At 36.9% G+C, this 19,441-nt stretch overlaps 1 protein-coding gene and 1 long non-coding RNA gene across 2 annotated transcripts; both read right to left on the bottom strand.

The window, feature by feature from the left end:
• Positions 1–8,412: 8,412 nt before the first annotated feature.
• LOC135943737 (receptor-type tyrosine-protein phosphatase kappa-like) lies at positions 8,413–10,759 on the bottom strand. The gene is made up of 11 exons (XM_065490400.1): positions 10,667–10,759; positions 10,471–10,611; positions 10,267–10,391; positions 10,075–10,210; positions 9,919–10,020; positions 9,597–9,726; positions 9,331–9,539; positions 9,165–9,278; positions 8,962–9,110; positions 8,770–8,905; positions 8,413–8,716 (listed from the first exon to the last, which is right to left on the bottom strand). Exons 1-11 carry the CDS (start codon positions 10,757–10,759, stop codon positions 8,642–8,644), a joined length of 1,410 nt encoding a protein of 469 aa, XP_065346472.1. The 3' UTR covers positions 8,413–8,641.
• A 2,008-nt stretch (positions 10,760–12,767) lies between these two features.
• Positions 12,768–13,405, bottom strand: LOC135941867 (uncharacterized). Its single transcript, XR_010575021.1, has 3 exons — positions 13,091–13,405; positions 12,945–13,040; positions 12,768–12,885 (listed from the first exon to the last, which is right to left on the bottom strand). It is a non-coding gene; the product is annotated as an uncharacterized LOC135941867 (long non-coding RNA).
• Between the last annotated feature and the right edge of the window lie 6,036 nt (positions 13,406–19,441).

Genomic DNA, 19,441 nt, shown 5'->3' with positions numbered 1-19,441 from the left:
CAACGATGGGAAGTTTTTGCAATTGAGATGCTTAAGAGCCGAGATATAGAATTGCAAAATCTACAAAAATCGCGAAAAGAAAGCAAAGTCGGTGACGTGCGGAGCGGCCCGGCAACGAGCGCCGCGCCAAGCGCTTGTTTGAAACAGTGTATACGTTTTAAATTACTGGTGCTTTTTAATACTAAATTAACTGTCAATAATAAAGTTATATATAATCTCTCGCATAATATTATAATCAAAACGGATATGAGTTGCACGCAGTAGTTGAAATCACAGCTGTTAAATGATTTATTTTTTAAATATTTATTCTAATCCATTATCTTTGCTTTGAAAAATATTCACATGTCTCGAGGGGGTGACAGTGCCTCATTTAGCAGCCATTTTTTGGTTTCGAAACTCTTTGGCGATGTGCATAGCGGTTTCATTAATTGCATTTCCGGAGTTTCTCAAAGGTCTTTCTCAGTTTCTTGCATCATCCGGGTCTCCATCTCGGAACCACACGTATCCATCTCATTAGAATTTGTCAAAGTCTAATTTTGTACAACAAGAATGCAAACGCTATATATTAGAAAAAAAAAATAAAAAGTTAAAGTTTTCTTTTGCTTTTCATCATTGTCTTTGGACCGGGAAGGGCGCACACTGCACTAGCACGAATGCTGAATTCCGAGTGCCAATAACACCGCGAACGGATTGAATGGGCGCACCAGGCCGCACAGGGACTCAGCCCTGCACTGAAGGGCCACTTGCCTCCGCACCGAGGACTTTATTTTTGAAACGCTAGACATTCGTCCCGTGAAGCCAAATCACGCATGATGGAAAGGTGCAAACCAGCAAGTAGCGAGTTTGGCAGGGAGACGGTGACTCATTCAGGTTTTGATTGCATTTATTATAGTTGCTTAACTTTGGGGATCTACCGAGAACCGGCGTCTCCAAAATGCTACACTCTGGACCATACTTTCAAACTTTGTTAAAAATAAATTTTTTGTTTTGGTTGGAACCGGATATTTTAATAAATAACATCTCGTCTCTTAAACTAATATTTATCATTTTTATTGTGATGAAGAGTTAATTAATATAATACTAATAAAATATTGAAAAAGCATTGCAATCGAATCAGGGTAACGTCATTAATTCTGTTCTGAATCACATTCACCGATTGTGTTTTTTCCTCATGTGACGGGCCAGGCTGCATTTGAATTTGAATGATTTCGAGCACTTGTCACATTTAAATTGTCTCTTTCTGCATGACTTCAAGTGCATTTGGTACAAACCAGAACATTTGAATTTGCTCTTGCAGTGAGAGCACTTTTTAACATTCAGGTGAAAACTGTTCAAATAATTGACGGAAACATTCAATTTGCAATAAGTACAAACCTTGAAATTGTGGACTCGATTAACATGTGTCCTTAGACTAGATTCAGTCGAGAACATTTTCCCACACTTTTTGCATTTAATATATTTCGGCAAGTGCTTGAAAGCTATGTGCATTTCCAAATTAGATTTTTGCATTGCTTTGTAATCGCAATCATTGCATTCGAACATTTTTGCCATGTCATCTTTCCCGTGAGCAGAATCAAAGTGAGTTTTCATTTCAATTTTTGTTTTGAAAAATGACAAGCAACCATGACGAGAGCATTTTACGGGAAAATCTTTGTGAACATTGCGAACATGATGGTTGTAGTTGGATGGTCCCTCAAATTCCTTTCCACAAAAACTGCAGTTGAATTTTTCTATTTCCTTTTGTTTCTCGTGGACATTCTTGGTGTGCTCTTCTTTTTCTTCAAGAGTGCGGAAATAGGAAGCACATTGGTGATTTTCACATCTGATGGCTTCCTTGTGCATTTTCTTCATATGTCTTGACAAATTTGTAGTATATTTAAATCTTTTCCCGCAGTAGATGCATTTCCATCGGCTCGGCCGAATTTCAGCTTCAACAATTGGTCTCTTTTCACCGTCTGCACTTTGCGGCAGCTCAATTATCTCCAACTGCACCCAACACTGCTCTAATTTCCCCTCTGGAAATGCATAAAAATGAATAAAATTTTAAAAACTCCAAAGTTCGTTATCTATTCACCAAAATAGTTCTTCCACAGCTCTTTTGCTACCTCGTCCAAATCTAAATTCCACCAAACCAAATTCTCGACCGCCATCACGTCGAATTTCCATTGAAACCTTAGATAAAATTTCTCATTTAAAAAAGAAGATTCCTTGAATACTTTTTAAGAACTCACTCGGCATGGAAGAGGCAAAAATAGCAAATCAGGTCGTCGTCCTCAATCTTCTCAGTCAACTCGTGTCCGCAGACGTTTAGAAACCACTCCTGCAGTTTCTTCTTGTCCACGTTGACAGCGAGGACAGAGCCGTCCGCCGTCGGTAACTCGCAAATCAAGCACAGCGCCTTTTGAATCGACATTTCTATTAGACTACCTGAACCTGAATGAAAGATGGGAGGTTCCAGGTGGCTTAGTTATTGAAGCGCCACCTTTAGGTGAGGAAATAAACCCTTGATTTCGTTTAGTGGGGGAAAGTTTGAAAATTGTAACGGACTTAAAAATGCATGAGATTAGAAAATAAAAAGGAAAATCTATTCATTTGTAAAAATGGTTCTCACGCATCTGGTTTGAAAACACGCTTTTAAAGTTCGGACATATCAAAGGTAAAGTAGTATTGTGTTACAAACAGGGGAATCTAAATAAGAAGTGAATTAGTGCTGCGAAATGGTGGAAACGATATTATTAGCTGCTGTGGCAGAGTGCGTGCAAAAGAGGGAATTGGCAAAGTGGCGCCGGGAGTGGTCTGTTGTGGGCAGTGTCGGGGCCATAGCTCAAAGTGCAAAAATAAAAGCCGCGTCTCGATGCTGCTGCAACAACTAACATCACAAAACGCCGTGTCGTCGTCGCTCCACGCTCATTTAAGCAGACGAACGGTTGCTTGCGTGTCTTTCACTTATGCCTCATGAATAGACATCTGAGCCGCCCACATTTTGATCGGCGGCTGGCTTTCCGACTCCGAGCCGTCAATACAGACATCGGCGGCTGGCTGGCAAATTTCGTCGGCTCGGCTGGCGGCTGGCTTGCAGCCGGCTCATGTGCTTTTAAAGGCTGCATAACTCAAAAGTCGCAACTCAAAACTTAATTGTAACACGCTGTAACTGCAGAGATCCCAAAATCCCGTATTTTTTCGGGAAAACACTGCATTGCACAAAAAACTATTTTTGCGTTTTTTCTGCAATTTTGCGCGTTTTTTCCGAAACACATTCATGCATTTTATTAAATATTAAAAAAATTATCATGATGCTTTAACTAAAAAAAGAGATTTTTAGAAAAGCAGTAAAAAAGCCACTGGTTTCACCAAAAGACCGAAAATTGTAACACTTTGTGGTCATCGTAATATTTCGAAATTTCTGACTCTATTGACGCGACCTTTTCGGGTTTTTTCGGAAAAAATGCAGAAAAACCCAAAAACTGGTGGATTTTCCCGATGGTTTTATACGCAAAAAACTGTGGCTCGATCGATTTTGCACATTACAAAATTGGTGAACCCTCGTAAGCTATAAGTATATGCTGTAAATTAGACGACAAAGTAAAAGGTTAATGAAGATTTTTGTAATAAACTTGTGTTTTTCCTTTCAAATGATCATAATTTAAGTTTATTTTAAGAATTTAGGAGCAATGAAGTTTTCAGATAAAAGAAGTGAATTAGGTGGGAAATCGGTTTTCATAAGTTACAGGGTTCGTCAATATCGCAATGTACAAAAAATCAGCTGGCAATGCCACCAGTTTTGGGGTTTACCGCCTTTTTCCGAATTAAACCCCGAAAAAGACATATTTCGCGCAGTAAAAAGCTGAAATTTTGGAAAGGTATGATGATTGAAGAGTTCAAATGTTCAGTCTCTTTGGTCAAACCATCAGTGGATTTTAAACTGATTTTGTAAAAATTCCTATTTTCGGTTATCCATCGTGAGAATTTTTGATCTCCCATAAAAATTCATGTTTTGGAAAAAATGCGCAAAATTGCACATAAAGCCGCTAAAAACAGTTTTTTGCTCTTCAATGGGGGTTTTCTGAAAAAATTCGGTTTTGCGAACCCTGCTTGCGAGCTACATAAATTTGCAACTAACACGAAAAACACCGTTTTTTAAGACAATCAACTTATTGAGTTTGCAAGAGAAAAAATTCCGTGAAACAGAAAACGCGGAGCGAAATTTTTTAACTTGGGGGTACGTGAAATGAAAAAATTATAAAAAATAAAAATTATGAGTGGCTGGCTGGCTGGCGCGGCTCAGCCGGCTGTGCCGATAAAAAAGGTCGGCGGCTGGCGGCTCGAGAAAAGGACCGGCTGAGTTGGCTGGCGCGGCGCGGCTGGCTCAGATGTCTACTCATGAAGCACCGTTATTGTGCTTTAGGGTTTTTTAGGAAAAATCGGGCAGTAAATTAAAAGAAAAATCAAGAAAAAGACAAATTTTCATTTAAATTTAAATTTATAATGGCTTGGCAAATTATTTTAATAAAACTGTGGGTCTAATTTTTTGGACAGTCATATTTATCCAAATTATTAAAATACATCGTCCAAAATACATTTATTTTTATTTTGAAAGGCATGTTTGATATTAATAAATTTAATAGAAGCCAAAAACCCTTTTCCGATTTTTGGGTGCACTCATTTACTAAAAAATATATCATGTTATCTCGTCAAAAAACCCTTTTATGCAATTTTGATGGTTAATACCCGAGATTTGGAAAAAATTCAAAATTATCGAAATGTGAAATATGTGCTATAATTTAAATATTTTGTATAATTTGCACCTCCAAATGTCAAAATCTCTGGTTCTAAACAACTGAATAGCCAAAACTACCCACCGTTGGACATTTATAAACCTCCTCCGAGCATCTAAAAGGTTCAGGGGGTGCAAAACCCCATTTAATTTCATCCTCTTTGCTGCAATTTTCATGCTAAGCGACCACCGTTTAAAACTACATTGCAACTTAGGGGTACAGAGCAAACACCATTTAGCCTTTTAGCTACTCAGAATTAATTTAGACAAGTATTATGGTGGGTATTCAAGGGCCACTTGCCTCCGCACCGAGGACTGCATGGAAACGCTAGACATTCGTCCCGTGAAGCCAAATCACGCATGATGGAAAGGTGCAAACCAGCCCGTTGAGCAATTTGAGCATTTCGAGTCACTAAACTAACCATTTTTTTCCATCGCTGACATTGAGTGGCCAGTATTAGATCTCCCAACTGCTCAAATACCTCCCATTGCTTTCACACTCCTGAGAGTGCCTTAACAATGCGAGCCAACGGACTGGTTAGTGTGAAATTTGCCGCAATAAATTGACAGTTTAAAAAGAAATAAAATGCATCATCCGAATCACATTGCCTTTACAGGCCTACTAAATTTATTTTGTATTTGTCTTGCAAATTATACAAAAGGAATAGTCGCACAACTGTGCGAGAAGCGTTCATTCATGAATTTTGTCATCATATAATCTAGGTTCTAAATTAAAGGCGAATACAGGTTCATTTGCTAAAATTTTCCCTCCCTTCATAGAATACTATAGAAATCTTTTGCGTATTTAAATCATCAGTTATCCTGATGGGCCTTTCGAAAGTGCTGAATTACATTGGATTGCATATGGCTCACACTCAAACGTTTCTTGAATTATACACACTTGGAACAAATGTGCATTTTCATTTCTCTCCGAGAGTAATTAGCACAATATTTCGATCTCTCCTGTCGGATCTCTTTGTGCTGAAATTTGAGTTTATTTTTGCTGTTCGCTCTTTTTGTGCAGATCCGAAAGTTTCATGAAATGAAAAATTGTGCGTCAAAGTGTAAAATTTTTACGGATTTGGCTTGCAATCCCTCCGGTGTACTTGAAGCAGTCCAGAACAATCAAAATATCTTTTGCAACGTTTGCAAAACTTCCTTGTTAAATGTTCATACAACTTAGGGACACTCATTTTGCAAATGCTGCATTTTTTCAATTTGTGAACATCAGTCTTGTGCTTGGCCAAAGAAAGCTCGGATAAAAACTCACTCTTGCAGATGTCGCACTCCAAACTTCCTGTTCCATGCGTGCATTCAATATGAGTTTTTAAATTGTATTTTCTCCTCGTCCTGAAATCGCATTTGTCGCACTTGTGGGGTTTCGACTCTTCTTCATTTTTGTGCTCACTTTCAGTGTGGCGTTTAAACTCATTTTTAGTTGCGAAGTAGGAGTAGCAACGAAGAATTGAGCATTTGAATAGCAATTCCTTGTGCACTCCTTTGACGTGTGTCCTAAAATCAATAGATGTTCCAAACTCTTTTCCACAAACGCTGCAGGGAAATTTTCGTCGTTCCCTAGATTTTTCATGCACCTCCTCGTTGTGCTTCTTCCTTTCCTCTTCAGTGTGAAAATAAGTAGCGCACATTTTATTTTCACATCTGATTGCGTCTGCGTGATTTTCCTTGACATGTCCAGAGAGATGTCTAGAATTGGTGTAAGTTTTTTCGCAGTAGATGCATTGTTTCCTCTTCTCAGCTTTCTCTTTTCCTTCATTGGGTGGCATTTCTTCTTGGAAGATTGCAAAATTCTCAGCTGTAAAATATTGAAATAGATTCAGAATTGACTAAACTTTTCTGCTCTTTACCTTAGAAACTTCTTTCGAGGGTTTGTCTCATCAGCAGGCCGCTTTAATTACACAAAGGCTGATGTCCATTCAAAATCTTTTACAAATCTTGATTAATATACAGATCAGAAAACCAGAATAAATTGTACCAACCTCAAGTTTCAGGGATTCAATTGTTCCGATAGAGAAGTGCGTGAGTGAAAAATATTCACTCCTTACTCAAGTTCCTATGCAATAGAATAAAAAGAAAAAGAGAAAATCGCTCACGTTGGCCGCATTTTCAGAATGTTTTTCCTTTCAGAGCAATTTAAAAATTTCTCTCGTTCTCGTGTTTAAATTTAGAAGCTGCGCATAACATGCATTGTTGAGATTATTCGACAAAACTTATTTAAAGAGGATTGACTGATAATGAATACATCATGAAATTACTTCGCTGTAGATCGATAAACAAATCATTCTATAATTTGTTTCAAGTCTTATTTCGAGTTTGATTTGTTTTAGAAATTGGGTAAGTCGTGTGTAACCTATAAATCCCTTCTTTTAAAATTAATAAAATCGACAAATATCAGCCGAATTTTTTATTTGTCCTATTTTCCCCGGCGCTGCGATTCATTTTTATTCATTCTGGCCAAGCACGTCATTCAAAGCAGCGGGTTTTGCTCGCCCGCCGCCCGCTCCTTTCTTCTAACGCAGCAGCCTACGTCGCCGAAACGGCGTTTGAGCATGAGGAAGCGATGTTTAATTAAATCACAGTTCCGATCTCCGACTCCTCTCTGGAGCCTCAAGCCTGAACAGGCCAGTTATATTTTGTTCACCCCCATTTACCTCGTAATTTCCGTAACTTCAACCTTCAAGCGGATTTTCTGTGGCTTGATTGACAAGAGGCAAATCGAGGAAGATTTCATGAATCGACGCAATGGGTGAGGAATAAATTCACTCCTCGCTCGAATGAAATTCACATTGTTATCTCTTTTTCGTATTTAGAAGAGAGCGGAAGCGTTTCCTGCACACCCTTAGGAATGAAAAACGGCTAGCACGTGGAAACGATTCAGACACAGATTCAACAATTTCGGTGAGTTTTTCTAATATTTTATTTTGACTCTTTTAAAATTCTTTTTCACAGCAGGTAGAAAACAATGACACAGTTGAAGAAGAAGAAGAGAAAGAACCCATCAATTTATCCCTTAACATAAGCGTTTACGTTAGCCTGTTCCTTTTTGTATGTTGTTGGATTTTCTTGTTGATATGGCTACCGCCTTAATAAGTACTTTTAACTTCTTATTCTCTGATGCTTGAATAAGGATTTTTAAGTGGACAAATTTGGGGGTTGGGGACGCAAACATATTTAGAATTAGTGCCAAATTTGTGACCGACGTCAGATGGAAGCGCAATAACGTTCTTCACTTCGCGGCCGCCGACGCTGATCTAAATATGTGCCGGTGGCTTTGCAATGTTCACTTTTACGCGCAATATCTTGAGCGACGAGATGCACAATTCCGTTTTGCATTTCGTCGCCTGCAACGAGAACGGACAAAGCCTAGTCAACTTGTTTGTTTCCAAGAGTGTGGACATTAATGGTCAGAACAAAAATATGCAGACGCCTTTTCAAGCTGCTCTGTGCGAAGAAAACATCAAAATTACCTAGGATCTCCTTAAATTTGGCGCTGATTTAAATATTAAAATCGATAAAGACAACGTCCTGCACTTTTGCATCCGTAGAAATAAACTTGTAAAGAAAAAGCTCACGCATATGTACACACTTGAAAATTTATTTTGATTCCAAATATCATAAACTGATTACACATATTAAAGAAAAATTGGAACAATAAAGTTTAACAAAGGTTCAAAATTGTTAGATCATGGCTAAACAAATGGTGTTAGTTTCACAAGCGCTATTATAACTATTAATTATTTCTTGTTATCAACAACTAAAATAAATGTTGTCCATTAAGTAATTAGTATCATATTAAATTAAATAAAATCCAGTAATACATATTATATTAGTAGACACTATTATCTATCCCTATTTGAAGTTCTTATAGGTTTCGAAGGCGCTCAAATAGAATTTGGCAGCTTTGTAGAGGAGACCGAACTGCATCTGTGAAAACAATTAAATTAATTTCTAAATTAATTAAGCAAGAAAATTCGTACTCCTGAAGAAATGAACACCGGTTTGGCCTTTCTCAGGGTTCGCACGGCCAGACCGACGTCAACCTTTTGTTCCATCTTGATTTTTTCGATTACAAAGCCAATTGCAAGGAAAAGGCCGCTGGCTGTCACTCCATCGCTGCGATTGGCGATTAGATTACTACTCGAAATAATATAAACTAATAAACTACTCACTGGCAGGCAATCGTAACGATGTCTTTACCACCAGAGATTTTTAAATCTTCCCAGAGTTCGATGACCGATTCTAGGTTTGGTGGAGCGTCTGCTTCAGATTTCCAACCGAGTGAGGCGTATTTCACACAAACTTTCTTGCAGATCCCACGCTAAAAATAAAAATATTTTATTGCAGCCACAATTTTAAGCAAAGTATTTATTACAGTATCCAGTGTGATTTCATAAGTCTTCAAGAGTTTTCCATCGTCGATGTCATCCAAAATGACTTCAATTTCATCAAAGTCAAGCTTGCGTTGTTTTGTGGGAAGGAAATCTCCCTGTATATTTAGAGAAAATTCAATATAAATTGTAAAAAATAGCGAAACATACGTAAGAATGATGCGACTCATTGAGGATGATAATTTGCTTGACGTTGAACTGGTCAATCATCCTCCAAAAATCCCAGACGGTGTTTTTCATGGGCACTTGGGTAACAATGAACTGCTTTGCCCTCTTGTATCCGTCGACGAAAACGGCGTTTATGAAATTCATCGTCGTGACATCTCCGTAGGGGAAGAGCGAAACAATGGCGCTCGATGCTAAAGAAAAAATAAAACGTGTTAAGAATGACAATGAATAAAATTTTGCTTTTTTACTTGAAATAATATCAGGGTATCTGCACTTGTTGGCTTCAAACTCCGCCGGTTTATCACCCCTTTGGAAATCTTTGTTGCAAATTTCCGTGAGTAATTCGAAACTCTCATTGATCTTCTGGTTGTCTTTTGACTTCAAGTAAAGAGAGAGTTAGAAAAATTCAGCATTAGTTACAAAATTTGCTCGACATTTCACACACGTAAAAATTACTTTTGTTTTTGGACAAACATTTGAATTAAAATTAATTTTGTTGCTGTGTTTCAGTCACAAAATTGCTAAACAGCTTTATACATGATAAAAAGGAAAATAGCTTCATGCAGTTACCGTAAGGTGTTTGTATTCTTCAGGAAAATTCTCACAGTTGATTTCAAACTTTGGGTTCAAAATGCTTTCCAAGAGAACCAGGTGCACAAATTCGAATTGTTCCTGTGGATTTATGGTTTTATTTTTGCATTTAAATTTAAAACCATAAAATTTTACCAAAGTGTCGACCAGATTGGCTCTCTGTTTCCTCATCTGTGAGAAAATGTTGACGACATCTAGTTGACCGCATGAACGAACCATTTTGAGGCATGCGTCGATCAAAATCACCGTGCCGGTTCTTCCGACTCCAGCACTACAAAATTCAAAGCAGGAAATATATTTCAATTTGTTTAGTTTTAAACGAACTACCTGCAGTGCACCAATATCGGGGCCAATTCGTTGCGGTGAGTAAATTTTTCCCTGAAAATGGCTATCGACTGCGGATAGAGAGGAACTCCGTGATTGGGCCAATTGGTGTAGTGCAGTTGCTGAACCTAGAGTGTGATAATAACAAAAAAATTGATAGAAAATTCGGCCAGTGTGTATTTTGAATAAAGAATAAAAATATTTTACGATTTTCTTTGTATTTTCGCGAGTAACTAATAGATCTCTTGTAACATAATCGGCGTTGATCTCCTCTCTCATATTGCGAACAGTCAAACGGCCAAATTTGGCTTCCTGGTCGGCGTCGGGCCAGTATTTTTCGCATTTAACCTTGAACAAAAATTTAAAATAATCAAAAATTATTAAGGATTTTTATTACTTTTACCTTTCCTCCTTCAGTAAGATTTGTAAGCATTACGATCAAGGACACTTGTTCCTGCCACACCATTCTCCAAAAGTCATCAACGGTGCTCGCCATTGGTCCTTGACTTGCAATGTACGCCTTTGGACGTTCGAATCCCTTTTTATTTAATTTAAAAAAGGTAACTCTTTGGGCAAGTAAAATATTACGTCTATGTAGTTGGCATTGATGTAGTCAGAGTTTTCGTCACCAGGAAGAAGGTCCAGCTTCACTCGGGAAGAGTCATACGCGGCCAAATTATTGTAACGATTCTTTTTCTTATTTTCTGGTTTGGTGCCAACTTCCCACGGTTGCGTTTGGCCCCGCGGGAATTTCTGAAATTTAGGAAATACTGCTTTAGGATTGTATAACTTGAAGTGTATTATTTTACCTTAAATTGCTCGTCAAGGAAATTTTTTATAAAAGCCGACTGCAAGTATTTTTCTACCTGCGATGCATTGAAAGGTTCATCATAAATTGGTTCGTCGCCATGGTTTTCCTCAAACAATGGTGCTGAATCAGCGGTGCAAGTTTCCAATGCTTCTGAAAATTGTACTGTGGCTTCGTGAGAGGTTTGTTCGGGCTTTCTGCATTTCTTGAAATAAATCCAAGTCCCGATTAGAGCGAGAAGTGCGAAAATCAGTGGCACAATAATGAGGGTTGCAATCATAACGTTGCTCAGATTGTTTGCTTTTATGTGTATGCAAAAGAAACAATAGCTTTTAAAAAAATTACATTCGAAAAAATTACTCTCACTTGTTTCACACTGGGGGAAAATGTATCCTTCTGCACAGCCCAATCGACAGCTTCCATTTTGAGGAAAATGTGTGTCGTTCATACAGGTTCGATGAGAGATTTCAGAGCAGTTTGGACCAAATCTCTTTCCAGTGCATTCTAAATAATCAGTCAATCAATGAGCCATTTATTTATCTGTTTATAAGTTTCATTTTTGCTGCTATTATAACCCAAAAGTGGTTGTCCATAAATTTAAATTCCTTTTTATGTAAAAAAGATAAAACCGTTTCTTCGTGAACTCTAAAGCACGTACCTGCAAGACATTCAGGGTAAAGGTATCCAGAGACGCAACCCTGTAGACATGTTCCATCCACGTTAGAGAATTTTTCATCGAAACAGAATCGATGAGATGTCTCCAAGCAGTTTTTGCCATATTTTCTCCCAGTGCAGCCTGATTTTTCAACAGGAAATTACAGTTACACATTGATCCTTTATATGAAACTAATGACCATAATTTTGTTCAGTTAGCTCATCAAAATCACAAGAAATATATGGCATGTCCTCGGCGCTGATTTAAATATTAAAATCGATACCGACAACGTCCTGCACTTTTGCGTCCGCAGAAAAAAATAATCTTACTCTTTTTACACTCGGGGAAAAAGTATCCTTTTGCACAGCCCAATCGACAGCTTCCATTTTGGGGAAAGTGTTTGTCGTCCAGGCAGTTTCGATGAGAGATTTCATTGCAGTTTAGACCAAATCTCTTTCCAGTGCATTCTTAAACATCAGCCAATGTTTTTATGTTTAATTTTTTACTGCTATTATATATCCCAAAAGTGGTTTTCAAGCCATTTTAATTTATTTATATAAAAAAGATAAATAAATATTTCTTGATCGTTAACTCTAAAGTAATTACCTTTAAGACAATCAGGGAACAGGTATCCAGAGACGCAACCCTGTAGACATGTTCCGTCTATGTTTGAGAATCTTTCATCGAAACAGAATCGGCGAGATGTCTCAGAGCAGTCTTTGCCGAAGTTTCTCCCAGTGCAGCCTGATTTTTGAACAGGAAATTATAGTTACAAATTGTCCCTTTATATGACATCAATGACCAAATTTTTGTTCGCAGTTTAGCTCAACAAAATCACAAGAAAAATATGGCATGTCCATTAATCCTGAAGAAATTATCCAGCATAATTTTATTTCACTTTTACAGCAACTTTTTTATCCAATGCTACTTGAGAAAAGTTTTATTATGTTAATATCTTAAATAGTTTATTTTTTCTCATGAAACAACTCTATTATTGTATGTAGGAATGAAATTGCCGCATTTTAAACCTTTCAAGACTTACTATTGCAGGTTCTTCCTTGATATCCAGCAAAGCATTTACAATCATGTTGAGTGTAGCACAATTTGTATCCGTCACAATATCCTCCGAATGCCTTGCATTTACCGAGCTGATTGAGAACTACAAATAAAAATGAACGAACAAAAAAACAAGAAAAAAAAGAATTTAAAATAGCATACGTTGATTGTATTTGTCTGGAGCCTTGTTTTCCGGTCGTTTCACTAATGGATAGCAGTTAGCCACATTCCTCATTTTAGTCTTAGTGACCAAGTCTCCTGTGTCGAGATAATGAGTACAAATAAACTCAAACAATCTGGAAACTCACCTTCTTTGCAGAATTTCACGCCTCCAATGACAAGTGATTTATCATGTGCAGTCAATTTGATTTTCCAACCCTTTTTCGGTGTGATATGACCTGCTCCAAATCTGACCGTGGTCCATTTCAAATAATTACCCGCTGATTGAACTGTTTTATCAAATATATTTGATCCTGTTGCGTTCAAGACTCCAGCCGAGATTATTTTGTTGCCTGAAGTAATTCTTTCATTTGTTAAAAACACGACGTCTACGCAAAACGAGCTGGTCGAATCTTCCTCCAGTTGCACCTCCATTGAACTTGGTGCTTTCACAGGTCGAATGATGGAATCTAAAATGAGATTGCGTCTTTCTTTGAAATTTCGAGTGAAATAAAATGTTTCAAATGTGCAATGAACTTAAAAAAATAGCGCTTTTGTACAATTTTTGCTAAATTTTAGAAACCAGGAGTGGTAAAGGAATTCTTGAAGGCCAAATCAATGTTGTATATTTTTTTAACTTATCAGATATTGTTTATTGTATTGATTTAATCACGTATATACCAGTTAACGCCATCAATTTTTATGATACGCAAATAGTTAAACCTCCGCATATAACTTGATAAAAGGTGGAATTTGATTGGTCACCGGATTTGTAGATTTGGTTTATGATTATAAATATTTTTCAATTGAAAGTTCCATATCTAATAAAATCTAATCTTATTAAAATCAATTTTAACTATATTCCCGATTAAATCGCATGTTCTATATATTATATGAGATGGTTTTGACTTAAATATATTAGTTTACTTACAATCATGACTTTTAAACAGGCCTCGTTTAATTTTTGAACTCCTGAACGAAACAAAAAAATCGCTGCCATGCATTTTTTTGCTGCAAGAGCGAGGAAAGGATTACTTATTATTTTATTTGTTATTATTATTCTTGAAAAGTAAATAATTGTGTATAGTTTAAAACCTTCTTGCAGAAAACTTGATGTAAATGTTTTCTCCTAATATCAGAGAATTGCTTGTGTCGTCTTCATCGAATGTAATTTCCAGTGTGACATGTGCCCATTTCCTCCCTTCTTTGAGAACATCACGAACCTGTGTATTTGCGTATCATCATCCCCTTGTGTAGTAATAAAATACTTATAATGAAAATTATGAAATAACTAACCTCTTCATTTTGATACTCTCTACATCTTCGCCAAAGGTCACCATTATCATAATTATTAATTAAAGTATTATTGATTTCAAAGCAATATCTGATGAGAGATTTATGCGCTGATTCCCATCCATCAACAACGATGCTCCATCCACTATCTAAAGTTGAATCGTTGGTGAAAAGGAATTGCGCCGAGTTGTGGGCCAAAATTGAAAAATACATCTTGAAATTCTGATTCTTCATTATTTTGATTTTTTTCTGAAACTTTTCATTCGCAAAGAAGCCCGGCAAATCTAAAAATTATAAGCTGCAAAAAACCATTAATCTGGAATAGGAATTTTGTACCATTCCAGCGGTAATCAGTGACCATCGGGAATGGATCGTACGAGCCCCGCATGTTTCTTTGCTTTTCCCATCCTTTCAGATTCCATTTCTCGCAGCCTCCCTCTCGGACCAAGTTGCAATCGAGATCAGCAAGAGGAATTGCATTTCCGTTTAAATCCACAACATCAACCGTTGTGTCATCTGCGTGTCAATTTTGAAAAATTACCACACCTGCCTCCACTCTATGGTGAAAATTAATCGATCATAATTAAATTCCGATATCCATGGGGCGGATGCGGATCACGGCACCGTTTTTAGCTCGACCTTGAAACGTTGCCGTAATCCGCCCCCATAGAGTGCTGCGTGAGTTTATATTTTCCAAGTGGCATTTGCAAATAATAAATATTTACAAAAACGTGCGTCTTGATGTGCGAAAAGGACCAAAGGATGAATTCAGAACGTTCCAGATGTGGTTTTTAAAACTGACTGACAATACCAGAAATAAAAAAAACGTGTAATGTTAAAAAAACAGAATATGAATTTGGAGAGTTCTATATCAGTGAAAATGTTAAAAAATGCAATGAGAATATTTTAAGCTTGTTTTTTGGACACGTATGGAATTATGTACAATGCAAAACCGCTTAACTAAAAATGTCCATTGATAAAAGTTTATTAGCAGTCAATTGCAGGAGATGACTGATTTTGTTTGGGAATGCTGGTTTTAAGGTTAGTAAAGATTAGGATCCAACAATAAATTTTCCTCCAATCCCCAATGTATTTATTATGCAGAATTTTTAGCCCATTGCGCATGTCCGTCTTAAATCTCTTTACAGTATCCTTATTAACCGGTGTCAGCGAGGGGCCAATTGAACGCTTGAGCAGCACCCCTTATTTTAGTTTGTGGATCACTGATTTCGGGGGTGTGGTTTCATTCTTTTCAGTCTCGATTTTGCCAAAAATCACTCATTTCATACTCGCGCTACATTTAAAAACATTTCTAAGGTCATAATGATAGATCAAGCCTTATAAGGAATTGAAATCATTGACAAACCAGTCTTTCGTAGAGTGAGAAACTTAAAAAGAAGTTTGAAATTTATTTGTTCTCAGTCCTGATACCCCTGATTTGATTGCAGAGATTAATAAGCTTCCCCCTTTTCATGTTAGAGGTACACAGTTACATTCAACGATAACCTATCAAGTATATTTATTTACATGACGGAAGTAAAGAGTGAAATGACGCCAAAGAAACCTAAAATAAAACGTTTCCCTGCAAATTAAGTAACAGTTTTAAAATTTTTCGCAAAATAGAAGCCACGAAACAGCGTTTGCACAGCATACATGACGATTCACAAAAATATTTAGTACAAGTGCTCGTACGATTGGAATAGAATTTTATCAGTCTTTTCTTCTCATTATTCGAACTCCTGCCCGAGAAGATCTCACATTAATTTCAATAAATGTACAAACTTGCCTTTCAAAAATTGGTGATAAATTAAATAAAAAAATACCCTTACCGTTTTCGACCTGGAAATCCTTCACGAACGCAACTGGTGTTTCGTCTGAGACGCAAGCAGTCACAAACTCTCCTTTCCGAATGGGGACCGCATATCCATCCGTACTTTTGAACTCTGGTTAATTGGAAAATTCTTGAAATCAACTGAACTAATTCAGGTCACGACCCACCTTTTGCTAAAAGGAAGAGAAATAGCCGAACGGCGAAGCGCCCCAACATTTTAGCTTTCTCTCAGTCGCGAGTGAAACCTAAACTGCAAAAAGACCAAACAAGGAACAAATCGAATCAAACTTTTATCGCGTGATAGGATAACGTTGATACAAACATGGAAAGCGCCAATCAAGTTGACACAAGTCAGTCAGGAATTATTTCACACCATTATAGAGTTAACTGTTTAACAATATTTTTTTTTTTAATTTTGAAAAGACTATCAGTATTTTTGTTCATGTTCAACCTGTGCATTTTGGGCCATAATTTCCTGAAGCAACTTGAAAAAAGGCAAAGATGGCCCTTTTCCAGAGGCCCCATCGCCAAAGGCTGGACGGCGCACTTCTAAAAGCTTATAGACAAAATTGCCACCTTTTGCTGGTAAGCGCAGGAGCAAAATGAGTCGCTGTTAAAAATCCGGAAATGAAACAAACGTAGCTCTTTATCTCGTTTCCGTTGCACCGAATGCGAGTTAAAATATAAATAATTTATTCCTAACAACTGAACGAGCTTTTCACTCTTTTCTCTTTTCGCAATACAAATTGAAAACTGATTGAGGTAGCCGCAAGATTGAGATATAAAATTGTATGCGGTGTGCATTTGCGTCATAGGAAAGACCAGGATTTGGATTGATTTTCCTCCTCTCATGCAATTTCTGTTACAAATAAATCAACTAGCCGATAGAGTTGGGAAATGATTTAAAATGAACCGAAAACACATGTGTCACAGCTCATATACCATTGAAATATAGTTACCGGGCAAGATTCAAGACTATGAGGTGCAAAATATTTTTCTGCGCATTTTAGGCTCAATATTTATGAACGCGGAAAAATTGCGACGCAAATCAAACACGCCTTATCAGGCGAATTGGTCGTACGCAGCATAAAATTGATAAACCCTTTTATCGCGCTTGTACTCTACGTAAATCGATAAAAGGCGAGTTACTTTCTAGAAGGACGTGGCTTGTTCAGTTGTTAAAAACTTAAAAAAAAAATCAAATCAAATCCGATTTATTGCGTTATAAAATTCACTGCACCATATGACAAAATCATTGGTGAACTTCTATAAACAACTTACTTCATGGATAAGCATCTTCCTATATATTTAAGAATTTTTTTTCATCATTTAAAATTGTGAAATGATCCCGAGGTTCCCTTATCAAATCAACTAAAATTAATTTAATGTAACAAGAGTGCGTTTTACGCGAGGTTGAATGCCTGTTGCTGAACGAAAGAGCGGATCATTCTCTCAGTTCAGCGTGTCCCAGCGACTCACAGCAGATTTATTCGAGTTCTGCTTTCTGCTGGGCGCAATATTGGACCAGAGATTTCTCCCCGATTGTTCTTTGCCGTGGACCAGATTCAGCGCCACGTAGTGCAGCGCCGTGGCGCCGAACTTGTCGGTTTTAGAGTGGTGACGTCGGCGCCGGCCTTTATCAGCCGACGACAGGTGTCGACTTCGTCCAACCAGGCGGATTAACTTCTCCAACATTTACCTTCCTCTGTTATTTGAAGCTCTGGAAAATATTTTTCTGCAATATAAAAAAATTAGCAATGCTGTCTTTCTATTAAAAAGCTCTTGCTGAATCGCAGCTCTGAAAATAAATGAAGGAACATTTTGCTTCAGCAGTCAATACAATACAAAGTACCGGTTCACTTGCTATATTTTTCAGAAATTTTAACAAGAAAATTTTTAGTTCATTCATCTGTAATAAGAAGAAAAGTAAACCACAAATTTTTACTGTACGGTACTGCAATCTGCACCGCAGCAATGATTGGCGGAACAGTCTGCATTAAAGTCACTAAAAGGTAACGCGATTAACTTTGGTAAAATTCATTTTTTTGGATTTAATTACACTCAGTCAGGACATTTTGGATTGCATATTAAATAGCCCAAGCTTCAATTTAAAAATAACAATGTTTGAATAATTGGATTCGTCTCTTCAAACCTGAAATAAAAATTAATCAATTATTTCAAGAAAAGAAATCTTTCTTGAAATGAAATCAGTTTTTTATGATAATTGCACTGAAGAGACGGCGTAATTGTAATAATATTTTAATGCTTAAATTCCACTGGAGCTTCTTCCGCAGCTAGTCAACCATGCAGCAGTCAATCAACAACATTTTTTAGTAACCGTGGAAGTAGATATCAAGTTACTTTGGACAAATTATTATTATTTTGTTTATTCTTGCAATGGTCAATAGAATAATTACATTAAATAGAAAATTTAAAATCAAGAAATGGTGAATAGCATTAACAAAATAAAGATATAACGATCTTTAACAAAGTAATATCACGCCGCGGAGCTGCAGACGATGATCATTGCGTCAAACAATTGACCATCATAACACACAGCCATTGTTAAATCATTTTTTTTAAATTTAAAATGAATTTTCGCTCTATCAAGTTGGTTATTTGATGATTTAAAAGATGCATTTCTTCCTTGTTAATCGAATTCACAGCAGAAATCCACGAAGTGGTGCTACCCGTCTCAATTGTCATCAGCCTAAATTAAATAACAAAAGCTCAATAATGCGGATGGTTGGTTATACGCGAGTCCACTGGAACGATATGCAGCAGGCGAAGAAGGCTTGCTCAGCGGCACAGCTCCTACTTTCGATGAGCAAGACGTAAATGTCATGAACAGACTAGAACTCGCACGTTTAGTTTATCTGGTTTTCCTGCTATTATTTTAGAACTGTTGTGCTAGTTACAAATCAACATTTCAGTATAGGGAAGAAACATTCCATCAGACAATAGTTACAAGCTCAATTTTTATTAAAATGTTAGACCAACATATTATTTATTGTATTTTGTGAATAATAATTGTACTGTCCAACAAAATTAGAGCTTTGATCGAGAGATCCAAATGTACCTGCAGCGGTGAGATACGTTTTTCGATGAAAATGGCGCATACGTTGCCACTTTGTGGTACAAGACCTATTTTTTCGGGACTAGAAATTAAACAATATCATGAAGTGTGCTTACAAAATTTATTTTATTTATATTCGTAGGAAATGTAACTGAACAAATCAACCGAAATACATTTTTATAATTTTTTATTTAAGCATTCATCAAATTACATGCGCATTGCGATGACTATATACAGATTTATTTATCGGTTTGTAGCCTCATAATTTTGTTATTGCTTAAATGACCACAAATAAACTAT

The sequence above is a fragment of the Cloeon dipterum genome, chromosome 4 (genome assembly GCF_949628265.1).
Source record: "Cloeon dipterum chromosome 4, ieCloDipt1.1, whole genome shotgun sequence".
NCBI classification, from domain to species: Eukaryota; Metazoa; Arthropoda; class Insecta; order Ephemeroptera; family Baetidae; genus Cloeon; species Cloeon dipterum.
This window is presented reverse-complemented; position numbering and strand designations above follow the sequence as displayed.